At 37.9% G+C, this 13,682-nt stretch overlaps 1 protein-coding gene across 1 annotated transcript in view; it reads right to left on the bottom strand.

The window, feature by feature from the left end:
* ANO6 (anoctamin 6) overlaps window positions 1–12,962 on the bottom strand; it is a 198,160-nt gene extending 185,198 nt beyond the window's left edge. Inside the window, 1 exon segment of the mRNA XM_053719206.1 lies at window positions 12,458–12,962. Within this exon segment, the coding sequence (XP_053575181.1) occupies window positions 12,458–12,524 (67 nt within the window). The 5' untranslated portion in view covers window positions 12,525–12,962.
* Window positions 12,963–13,682: the final 720 nt, after the last annotated feature.

Here is a 13,682-nt window from a genome sequence, read left to right as displayed (position 1 = left end):
GACCCTCTTATAAATCTTACAGGGAGCCTGTGCTGTTGAGAGCTTTTTTGTCAACTGCATCTCACTTTTTTTTTTTTTTTATCTTCCAACATTTCCCAAGAGAGTAAGGTAGCCCACATGTGACAATTATAGAAAGCTTTCATGAACATCACGGGGTTGGTTTATAAGGGAGAATTACAGGGATGCGTGTACAAGGATCTCATACAGACTGCATAAACAAATTTTTTTTTTTAGGCAAATAGGCTCATATCCTTTTAAAGTGAAAAGCTTCCGCTCAATTTCCTCCTTTATAGCACTGCAGTTTTCTGTACACAACTGGTAGTCTGACAGGAGCTTCATTCCCTTGTGGATCAAGATTCCCCTGTTGCTATTTAAGTTGTGAAGGGCTGTGGGAAGATTTGTGCACCGAGGCTGCTGGCAAGTCATCCTGGACATGTTTACAAAACAGCCACACAGTCCGGATTAGTTTAAATCAATGTATCCTTTACATTAGAATAAAACCATGACTAAAGACTTGTTTGCAAATCTTTCTCTACAATTGTACTTATATGTTATCTCTCTCTCTCATAGAGGCAGTATGAGATCACCTGGACAAAGAAATAAATAAAAGACAATCTAAAGAAGATTACTTCAGAATACTTCAGGACAGTCTCCCCAAAAGAGTTTAAGATGTGCTTAGTGCCAAGGGAGGTCACACTAAATACTGACACTTGCCTGAAGAATCAATTTTGTTCTGAAAATTATGTTTTTTTATTTTTATATTTTGTGAGACCGAAAAATAAATGCGGATGGCAATTAAAACTTTGCTAAAACAACAAATTTAATGGTGGCCTAAGACTTTGGCACAGTACTGTATATTTAATAAAAAAAATTAAAAAAAGGGAAGAAGATTTTTTTTCTGTAGTGTAGTAGACACCCCCCCTTCTCCCCTCTGGCGATCGTTAGTTAGGGACCCCCCACCACAGCTTTTTTCTGTAGTGTAGCTACTCATCTCTTCCTCTCCCTTTATGTTTTTTTCTGCAGTGTAGGACCATCCCACTCACTTCAAATCCCTCACCCCTCTGCTGCTGGAACACCCCCCCCCACCTCCCAGATTCCCTCCCAAATCTCCCGCTGGCACAAGCAGATGATCATTAAAGATGATGACACACACTGTGTCATCATTTGTAACGATCTGGCATCTGCCTTCATATGGAACCGGAGCACCAATCATGCTCCAGTTCCATTTGCAGGCAGATGCCTGGAGCTCAGGAACTCCAGCTCTCGGCTGTAACTTAACAGCCGAGACTGCTGGAGCTTCCTGCAGCTCCAATATGTTGTGCGTAACAATAAGCAAAGTACCACACAACGTATATAAACATCACATTGACTTAAGGGGTTAATTACTTCTTAATTAACCAGTGTTTTGGATCATGATAAAGGAAAACTCTGTGCCTGAACATGGCTTTCATCGGTGGCCTACTGTCAGGGTGCCAGGAATCAGACTGAGACGAGAAGTGCAAAAATAACCACACCTTTATTAATAGCAAAAAATAATAAAAAGTCCACAAGTCAAATAACAAGCCAGGAGTAAAACCAGAGAAGGTAGTCAGACGAGCCAAGTCAGGAGCCAAAGCGAATAGTCAGACGAGCCGGAATCAGCAACAAGGAAAACAGCAGAGTCAGGAACGAGCCAGGGATCAGGAACCAGGAAGAACGTCAGGCAGCCAGGTAATAAACAGGAACTCTCACAAACAGGTCTGAGACAACGCAAAGCATACTAAACAGAGGCCCTTTAAATAATAAGTGATGACATCACAATTCTGAGACTGCATCCTGTCTCACATGGATGATGCACACCAGTCTGGCCATAAAAGGAAGTGCAGGAAATGAGCAGCATCCCCCAAAATGCACCATAGTCAGGAAGAGAGGTGAGTAAAATGGCTGCCAGCAGCACATGGCAAACAAAACAGGGAAAAAACCCTGACACCTACTTACAGCCCCACATAATTATAGGTCAACTGTCAATTGGTCAATATCAATATATCAATTGTGTTCTTTAACCACTGTTCAAGAAAGAGAAGTGCTCTCTAAGGAACTAACACCAGCCCAATAATTTGGTAGCTTGTTCTATGGCAATTTACAACCTGGGAGCAATGTATTTTAGCCCAATAATGCTTTTCACAGAGAAGAACTTTCCTGAAGAATATCAGTCTGATTCCGTCTAACAAGTAATTCCGGCCCTGAAATAGCAGGCAATCCTGTATGTATGTACATATATACATATATATATTAACTAACACAAGAAAAAGAGAGAATACAACCACAATTATAAGTGGGTATCAAAGAATGACAAGGTTGCACACTTAAATCCTCATTAGAGAAAAAGTGTTTATTTAATCTTAAATGTAGGTCATCAAACGGACTCCCCTAACCCCTCCCAAGTGCAAAAGAACATGTGATAACATATAATGAATAACAACAATTACAGCAACATTCAAGGTAGAGAGCCTTATGTCCCTTTAAGTCCGTGAACCAAGAGCAAATCCAGTGAGCACTTAGTATAAAAAACATGCTCACGTCGCTGTCAAACAGCCGAACTGCAAATATTCTCTTATTTGTATCCAATTGAGACTTGCAAATTACAAATACGAAAAAGAAGAGCAACAATGTTGCATATAGCGATCCTTAGTTAAATCACAGACTGGAACATCACCATTTGTATCACTTCAAGCACTTAGTGTATATAGAACACACTCAAGCACAGCTGTAAATGGTGAAACACTATTCAGTGTAGGACAAACAGTACTCACATTGCATTTTATCTCAATATTTTCTCACCGCTCATACTTCATGGATGACCGACAGTGCAACAACGGACCAATATTCTCATGACATGAGACGTGTTTCCACAATGAAACCTTGCTGTCAGTTGCTATCTCCAAATATTGCAGGCGAGGATCAAGCTGAGTTTGTGTCGGCTCCTAGTTTGAAGTTGCCGGTTAGATGAGCGCCAGCCAACAGGGCAGGCTTTCAGGGCTTTATCAGATGCTGTAATTCCGGGGTGTTGCCTTTTTATCTTGTTTCCAACACCACCTCCATTGTGCTCTGATCCATCTTTTTATTTAAAGGGCAATCAAATTTGCCTAACAGTAAGATATACTAATAATTTTCATTTTCAAAAACCTACTGTTAGATAGTTTTGCTAGTGATGGGGTGTGTGCCATAAACCACCATGACTTCATATAGGACCATATTTACAAAATGCTTTTTAACCATTTTTTGACTTTCTTTCAGCAACTTTCTTTAACCCTGATTAGGTAATGTAGAAATATATGTATACACACAAAACTCACAAAACTTGGCTAAACAATTTATAGACACATGTGTATTGCAGGTTTATTCAAAAAGCTTACAAGATTACTAATTCAGAAAAACAATATGACATAAGGCAATGGATAACCTGCAACACAACAGGCGTAATTTATCTCCTTCACAGTTCGTGTCCCAAATACTATGTGGGAAAAACTAAAAGAGACCTCAAAGATCGAGTTAGGGAGCATAGGGATGATATCAAGAATAAAATTCAAGAAAGTCCTGTAGCACGGCATTTTGAAAGTGAACAAAACTCTGATTTCACAATTCTAAAAGTCAGAGGAATTGATGTAGATAAACTTTTATTGCAACATGAGAGCAGGTAGATATATAGATTAAAAACCCTAGCACCAACTGGTCTGAACGAAACAATTGATTTTTCCTGCTTTTTATGAAGAGGTTTTAGTAAATAGGTTATGTATATGGCTGTTTACAACATACATGTGGCTATAGATTGTTTAGCCAAGTTTTGTGAGTTTTGTGTGTATACATTTTTTTTCTACATTATCTAATCAGGGTTAAAGAAAGTTGCTGAAAGAAAGTCAAAGAATGTTTAAAAAGCATTTTGTAAATATGTAAAATCACACCAAAATAATGCATTGTGTCAGTATTGTGTTGTTTAGGGATTTAAAGTCTTAAATGAACGTGGTCCTATATGAAGTCATGGTGGTTTATGGCACACACCCCATCACTAGCAAAGCTATCTAACAGTAGGTTTTTGAAAATGAAAAATTATTAGTATATATCTTACTGTTAGGCAAATTTGATTGCCCTTTAAATAAAAAGATGGATCAGAGCGCAATGGAGGTGGTGTTGGAAACAAGATAAAAAGGCAACACCCTGAAATTACAGCATCTGATGAAGCCCTGAAAGCCAGCCCTGTTTGTGGGAGGGGCGAAACACGTCATGCTGGCGCTCATCTAACTGGCAACTTCAAACTAGGAGCTGACACAAACTCAGCTTGATCCTCACCTGCAATATTTTGAGATAGCAACCGACAGCAAGGATTCATTGTGGAAACACGTCTCATGTCATGAGAATATTGGTCCGTTGTTGCACTGTCGGTCATCCATGAAGTATGAGCGGTGAGAAAATATCGAGATAAAATGCAATGCGAGTACTGTTTGTCCTACACTGAAAAGTGTTTCACCATTTACAGCTGTGCTTGAGCGTGTTCTATACACTAAGTGCTCGAAGTGATACAAATGGTGATGTTCCGGTCTGTGATTTAACTAAGGATTGCTATATGCAACATTGTTGCTCTTTTTTTTGGTATTTGTAATTTGCAAGTGTCAATTGGATACAAATAAGAGAATTGTTGCAGTTCGGCTGTTAGGCAGCGGCGTGAGCGTGATTTTTTACACTAAGTGCTCACTGGATATGCTCTTGGTTCACGGACTTAAAGGGACATAAGGCTCTCTACCTTGAATGTCGCTCTAATTGTTGTTATTTATTATATGTTATCACATGTTCTTTTGCACTTGGGAGGAGTTAGGGGAGTCCGTTTGATGACCTACATTAAGTTTAAATAAACATACATATACACACATTATATATACAGTGGATATAAAAAGTCTACACACCCCAGTTAAAATGTCAGGTTTCTGTGAAGTAAAAAAATGAGACAAAGATAAATCATTTCAGAACTTTTTCCACCTTTAATGTGACCTATAAACTGTACAACTCAATTGAAAAACAAACTGAAATCTTTTAGGTGGAGAAAATAATAAAAAAAAAAAACTAAAAAATAATGTGGTTGCATAAGTGTGCACACCCTCTTAACTGGGGATGTAGCTGTGTTCAGAATTAAGCAATCACATTCGAAATCATGTTAAATTGGAGTCAGCATACACCTGCCATCATTTAAAGTGCCTCTGATTAAGCCCAAATAAAGCTCAGCTTCTCTAGTTGGTCTTTCCTGAAATTTTCTTAGTCGCATCCCACAGCAAAAGCCATGGTTCACAGAGAGCTTCCAAAGCATCAGAGGGATCTCATTGTTAAAAGGTATCAGTCAGGAGAAGGGTACAAAAGAATTTCCAAGGCATTATATATACCATGGAACACAGTGAAGACAGTCATCATCAAGTGGAGAAAATATGGCACAATAGTGACATTACCAAGAACTGGACGTCCCTCCAAAATTGATGAAAAGACGAGAAGAAAACTGGTCGGGGAGGCTACCAAGAGGCCTACAGCAACATTAAAGGAGCTGCAGGAATATCTGGCAAGTACTGGCTGTGTGGTACATGTGACAACAATCTCACATATTCTTTATATGTCTGGGCTATGGGGTAGAGTGGCAAGATGAAAGCCTTTTCTTACGAAGAAAGACATCCAAACCAGGCTACATTTTGCAAAAACACATCTGAAGTCTCCCAAAAGCATGTGGGAAAAGGTGTTCTGGTCTGATGAAACCAAGGTTGAACTTTTTGGCCATAATTCCAAAAGATATGTTTGGCGCAAAAACAACACTGCACATCACCATAAGAACATCATACCCACAGTGAAGCATGGTGATGGCAGCTGTTTTTCTTCAGCTGGAACTGGGACCTTAGTTAAGCTAGAGGGAATTATGAACAGTTCCAAATATCAGTCAATATTGGCACAAAACCTTCAGGCTTCTGCTAGAAAGCTGAACATGAAGAGGAACTTCATCTTTCAGCATGACAACGACCCAAAGCATACATCCAAATCAACAAAGGAATGGCTTCACCAGAAGAAGATTAAAGTTTTGGAATGGCCCAACCAGAGCCCAGACCTGAATCCGATTGAAAATCTGTGGGGTGATCTGAAAAGGACTGTGCACAGGAGATGTCCTTGCCATCTGACAGATTTGGAGTGTTTTTGCAAAGAGTGGGCAAATCTTGCCAAGTCAAAATGTGCCATGCTGATAGACTCATACCCAAAAAGACTGAGTGCTGTAATAAAATTAAAACGTGCATAACAAAGTAAGTGCACACTTATGCAACCATTTTATTTTATTTTTATATTTTTTCTTCCGCGTTTCTCGGTTAGTAAATGCCTGATGAAGCGGTTTGCTAACCGAGAAACGCGTTGCAATTATTGGGGCCAACTGGGTGACCCTCTAATCCACTTTTTATAACGACCCTTGTGTTGTTTTTAACTCTTTGTTTTTAATAAATATTTGCAACTTTTATATTTGGAGTGGATCTCTTTTCCTACCTTCTGCCTACAACCCCTGAAAAGGGTTATCATGCACTTTGGGCACAGATACTGAGAAGCATTAAGCCTGCCTTTGTTCCTACTGCACCAATACTAAAAAGATTGTTTGCTTGGGTGAGCTGCCACACCTGCCTAAATCTACAGCCTGTTTCTACCAGCACATTGGTGTGTTCTTGGAGTATGTGAGTACCCACTTTATACTATCAAACACACACCTATGTTTCATCTTTAATGGTCTGCACATATAGTGCTCTTTGTTTGTCTTATCACACCTGTTGCAGCACCACAGCATTGGAAGCATCCCTGAACGGGTGAGCTGTCACACCCACCTAAATCTACAGCCTGCCCCTACCAGCACATAAGTGTGCTCCTGGAGTATGTGAGTACTCATTTGGCCATTGTCTTACACTTTCTATGTCTTTATCCAGACAATACTACACATGAGGTGCCCCTCTGTTTTCTATTTTTCCTTTTTTTATACACACAAACACACACATATATATATATATATATATATATATATATATATATATATATATATATATATATACACACATACACACACACGTCTAATGGTCCACAGCAAATTACTGCTTAAGTTTATTAAAGCATATTGTCCTACAAAAGACTGCAAACTAATCTACATCTTGTAGAGTCTGTACATAGAACAAAGACTATTATTTCTCTGAAATGTATTTTCACTTTCAAAAAGGAAAAGACCCATGCATTAAACAACAGCAAATTACATGCTACAATAACTACACATCTTATTATACACAGCTGATGTGGCACTGAAAGATCAGATAAATCCGGTTTACAAACAAACACTTATTTCTAAGCTTTCCATTGCACTTTATTAAATTATATATATATATATATATATATATATATATATATTACACACACACACATATATATATATATATATACATACACACATATACACACATACACAGTATCTCCCAAAAGTGAGTACACCCCTCACATTTTTGTAAATATTTTATTATATCTTTTTATGTGACAACACTGAAGAAATTACACTTTGCTACAAAGTAAAGTAGTGAGTGTACAGCCTGTATAACAGTGTAAATTAGCTGTCCCCTCAAAATCACTCAACACACAGCCATTAATGTCTAAATCGTTGGCAACAAAAGTGAGTACACCCCAAGTGGAAATGTCCAAATCGGGCCCAAAATGTCAATATTTTGTGTGGCCACCATTATTTTCCAGCACTGCCTTAACCCTCTTAGGCATGGAGTTGACCAGAGCGTCACAGGTTGCCACTGGAGTTCTCTTCCACTCCTCCATAACATCACGGAGCTGGTGGATGTTAGAGACCTTGTGCTCCCTCACCTTTCATTTGAAGATGCCACACAGATGCTCAATAGGGTTTAGGTCTGGAGACATGCTTGGTCAGTCCACCACCTTTACCCTCAGCTTCTTTAGCAAGGCAGTTGTCGTATTGGAGGGGTGTTTGGGGTTGTTATGTTGCAATACTGCCCTGTGGCCCAGTCTCCGATGGGAGGGGATCATGCTCTGCTTCAGTATGTCACAGTACATGTTGGCATTCATGGTTCCCTCAATGAACTGTAGCTTCCCAGTGCCGGCAGCACTCATGTAGACTCAGACCATGACACTTCCACCACCACCAGCTTTGTGGCCCTTCTCTGAACTTTTTCTAGTTCTGCAATATCTTTTTTTGCGATTGGTCCCCAGAACTGCACTCCATACCAGGGCTTTATTTAGTGACAGAATTATGCTTTCCTCCCTTGAATCAAAGCCTCTTTTAATACATGAGAGTATCTTATTAGCCTTTGAAGCCGCTGCCCTGCATTGTGCACCCATCTTTAGCTTGTTATCTATTACTACTCCCAAATCCCTTTCCTCCTCTATTTGGCTAAGTCTTGTCCCATTTAAAAAATATGATGCCTGCTTATTTTTACTTCCAATATGTAGAACCTTGCATTTTCCTGTATTAAATCTCATTTTCCATTTACTTGCCCATACTCCTAATTTTTGCAGATCCCTTTGTAATGAAAGTTCATCCTGCTCTGACCTAATGACCTTACTTAACTTAGTATCATCTGCAAAAATAGAGATGTCGCTATTTAATCCTTGCTCTAAATCATTTATAAAAATATTAAAAAGAGCAGGGCCCAGTATTGATCCCTGGAGGACTCCACTGAATATATATTTGTCCAATCTGAGTAAGATCCATTTACTACTACTCGTTGCTCCCTATCTTTTATCCAGTTATTTATCCATGAGCTAACATTTTCAGCTATTCCCAGTCCCTTAATTTTGTGCATTAATCTCTCATGTGGCACTGTATCAAATGCCTTTGCATATATCACATCAACTGATTCCAGTTTATCTATATTTTTACTTCCTTGTGGAATCTAATTAGATTAGTTTGACATGATCTATTTCTCCTAAAATGCTGATTATAACTCAATCTTGTTTACACGAATATGCTCGTCAATATAATCCCTTCAAATATCTTCCCCACTATTGATGTCAGACTAACTGGTCTATAGCTTCCTGGATCATTCCTGCTTCCCTTTTTGAAGAGTGGCACCACATCAGCTTTACGCCAATCCTGGGGTACCATGCCTGAGGATAATGAGTCTTGAAAAATTAAGAGTAGTGATTTCCATTAAAGGAAAGTGTTATCAATGAACCTTTCATGCAATACATGGAATTTAGTAATTGGCACTTTTTAATCTAAAAGAGGTGCATGAAAGTAAAAAATAAGCTTTCATGATTCAGATAGGGAACACAATTTTAGGAGACTTTCCAATTAACATCTATCATAAAATTTGCTTTGTGGTCTTGGTATCCTTTGTTAAAATATTCAGCTACTACTGTGCACTACTGGAAGCTATACACACACATACATATATTATATAACGCAGTAAAAGTTGAATTTGTATTTCACTGCTGTGAGGCCTAGAAAGAATCCAACCTAAATAAGTTACATTTTAGGTGCAGGTGGTGGGCAAAGTGGGAGGCAACCATGGGTGTCTTGGCACTCTAATTCAGGGCCTAATCTTAATGCGTCACGTAATGTACTCCAGCACTAGGTAAAGCAGCCAGTAACTGTACCTAGTGCGGGAGCACACTACATGTAGATAAATGGTGCGATAGGGCTTGCTACTATTAGATAGCGAGCCGAAGACGTGCTAGTTAAAAAAAAAATGCCGCACAGAAGAGGATGGCTACGAGGCAAGTATATTTTCAGCTGCAAAATTTGCTATTTTCAGCTAATTTTTAAACAAAATGCTATCCTTATGTCATTATATAACATGTCAAAAAACATTTACTGTCCCTTTAAAGGGACATTAAACACTAAATAAATGCTAGATAGAATGATGTAGTCAATGCAGAGGTTACCCTGTGAATACTATGCAGACATAATTCTTACAATTATATTGCATGCTTTAATATTTTTTAAAAAAATAAGTGCAAAATGTTATTGCCCATAAAGCAATGGATGCCACTGTGTTTCCTTCTCTGCTTAGGCCAATTAGGGACAGTAATAAATAAGCCACTAAAGTGTACAAATAGTAACTACAGGAACCACAGACAAAATAAATAATTAAATTATAATTTCTTTACTACAGATAATTACGCATTTTATTTTACATTCTCAAAGTCTTAAATGCCCATTTAAGTTATTTAGCAACCTGAAATAAAATCAGGGATAGGCACAAAGGCTTTGGCAGACATTTTCCAGAAGGACACCAAGGTACATTTGAAATTAAAAACATTATTTTATAGTGCTTGGTGTTATTATACTGATGCAGATACCACTGATCCTATAACCAGCCCTCCTCTGGCTATACCCATGAGCCAGTGTCACTACTGTGTCATTATATAGTGCTTGGTGTTGTTATACTGATGCAGATACCACTGATCCTATAACCAGCCCTCCTCTGGCTATACCCATGTGCCAGTGTCACTACTGTGTCATTATATAGTGCTGGGTGTTATTATACTGGTGCAGATACCACTGATCCTATAGCCAGCCCTCCTCTGGCTATACCCATGTGCCAGTGTCACTACTGTGTCATTATATAGTGCTGGGTGTTATTATACTGATGCAGATACCACTGAGCCTATAACCAGCTCTTGTCTGGCTATACCCATGTGCCAGTGTCACTACTGTGTCATTATATAGTGCTGGGTGTTATTATACTGATGCAGATACCACTGATCCTATAACCAGCCCTCCTCTGGCTATACCAATGTGCCAGTGTCACTACTGTGTCTTTGTATATCGCTGGGTGTTATTATACTGATGCAGATACCACTGATTATATAACCAGCCCTCTTCTGGCTATACCCATGTGCCAGTGCTACCACTGTGTCATTATATAGTGCTGTGTGTTATTATACTGATGCAGATACCACTAATCATATAACCAGCCCTCCTCTGGCTATACCCATGTGCCAGTGTTACCACTGTGTCATTATAAAGTGATGGGTGTTATTATACTGATGCAGATACCACTGATTCTATAACCAGCCCTCCTCTGGCTATACCCGTGTGCCAGTGCCACTAATGTGTCTTTGTATAGAGCTGGGTGTTATTATACAGATGCAGATACACATCCAGTATTTTACTCAGGCTTTATTTATTACATAACTTATCACCCAATATCGCTAGCAGTCTCTTGACAAGCCACTAACTTTATTCACACTACATATTTATTTTTATTCCTATTATTTAATCAGAAAGAAAAGATATACTAAGGTTGTGGCGGACACTGCAAGGGCTAGTCACGGACACCAGTTTCCGTGTATGGACACCTTGCCTTTCCCTGCATAAAATATGAGGGGAAGATGAGCACAAAATTTAAAACACTATGGGATTGATCCAAATCTTTTAGAAAAAAAAAAATCAAATGATTTAATCTACAACATTCCCCATAGACTGTAATGGTGTTTTTTGCTGAAAATCATTAGATCCGTTGAACTAGAGGATTATTATGATTGTCCCTTATATAGATTATAACAATGTATACTCCACCTATCTAGTTTTGACTTGAGCCCAACTGTTATATTGCATCTCAGGGGTGTTCATCCCCAATCTTTACCTCACATCATTATCATTATTAAAGTCTATACAAGGCAGTATGCATTTAAAAGCCACAATTTTAGGGTGTGATTTGAAGACTTGTAAAGCGACAAATAAATGTCATTTTTGGCACACAAAGGAATATTATATAATGGTGTAGCGCTGCAGAATCTCTACAAATAACCGATAATAATAATAAGATGCCTATAAAAAAAAAAAAGCTTATAGACACATATATACAATACATTTTCAATTAAATGATCTGTGAATTTCTGCTGATTCTATGACCAGATCTTAATATAGTAGAACCTATCGTTAGATCATATCCCCTATCCACTCTTGGTTCTAAATGAAGTGTGTTTGCATTAAAAGCTACAGGTAACTGTTTCTTTCTGACTTTCCCATCTAATGGTGACCACATTCAGATACACTTTGTACTTATGCCACAGATGATAATTTGGAAGAGATGATGGAATCCTAGAGGGGAGGAGAGATTTTGTCAGACTACAAACTGAAACTATAGCAGTAAACACAAGTATGTGTTATGGAAGCATTCAGTTATGTTTTAATGATTCTAATACTTAACCTAACAAAAACACTGCAAAAATATTGTTGTTTAGACTAGAGACAAATAATACTATATATATATAAATATATATATATATATATATATATATATATATATATATATACACATACATATATAATATATATATATATATATATATATATATATATATATATATATATATATATATATATACACACACACACAAACACAGTTTGCAGCAGTAAAGTTCCACAACCATCTGTACACATCTCTTATCTTCCCCACCTCACCTATCATCTCCCCGTCCTCTGATATTTCGTCCATCTCCAATGAGGTTTCATCACTGGCATAAGCCATTATGCTTGTGGTATACAATAGGTCTGTTTCTTTAAAGCATATACACCATCAACGTGAAAATATCCAAGCTACAGATCCAGCCAGGGCTCATAGGAAGGCGCTGCAAAGAAGACCAGCACCCTAGGGTAGGCAGCAATACACAGAGAGGGCAGGGCTCTCTCACACACACGATCTGAGCAGTGCGGGGTGTTGGCTCCTCTGTTATGTGAGACGTCCACTTCTAAACTTTCAGGCACATGTTCCACCCAACTTTTTAAGTTAAAAAAATGTTACAAATCAAACTAGCATTGCTGGTGATCTGCTGTATAGCTACACTGCGTGCAACTCAAGTCTTCTGTTCTTCACCAGCTCATATGATTGAGGACCTGAGGAAAATATTATGACACCAGATTCTGTATTGCCTGCAGATTCGGTTTTCCTCTGTCTAATGAGCAAGTATTCAACTCTAAACTTCTGATTGTGCCACAGCTAGTTATTGCTATTTAAGGTGGATTACTAAAAATTGTGTTTTAGTTTTGGTTTCCTTTGCCCCCAGCTGTCTAGAAGTGTATTTACAATTCTAATTTACCAAATGCTTAGTTAGCAAAACCTTGTAAATGGGGTGAACATAAGGAAATCAGTTTAACCCTTTAACTTCTAATCTGTGTTTGCAAGCTTGTACTGAATTTTGAAACTGAAAACAGCTGCTATACAAAACGAAAAAAATAATCTAGGGTAAACTGTCAATAAAGTTATTGTTTATTTAATACTTAAATGGATATTAAATCCAATTTTTTTGAAGTTAGAGCTTACAAAGTAAAATAAGTTTCCAATTTACAATGATCACATTTTCTTAATTCTCTTTGTATTCTTTGTTCAAGGAGCAGCAATATATTACTGAGAGCTAGCTAAACACATCAGGTAAGCCAATGACAATATAAGTGCAGCAACCAATCATCTGCTAGCTCCCAGTAGGGCATTGTTGCTCCTGAGTCTACTTTGGTATGCTTTACAACAAAGGATACAAAAAGAATGAAGCAAATTAGATAAAAGTAAACTGGAAAGATTTTTTTTTTTTTTTTTAAATTGCATGCTCTGATTTATTAAAGTTTAAAAAGGGACATAAAACCCTAAAAAATGTTCCAATTTACTTCTAATTATCAATTTTGCTCCATTCTC

The sequence above is a fragment of the Bombina bombina genome, chromosome 6, assembly GCF_027579735.1.
Source record: "Bombina bombina isolate aBomBom1 chromosome 6, aBomBom1.pri, whole genome shotgun sequence".
NCBI lineage: Eukaryota > Metazoa > Chordata > Amphibia > Anura > Bombinatoridae > Bombina > Bombina bombina.
The sequence above is the reverse complement of the archived record's forward strand: the minus strand, read 5'-3'. Positions and strand labels throughout refer to the sequence as shown.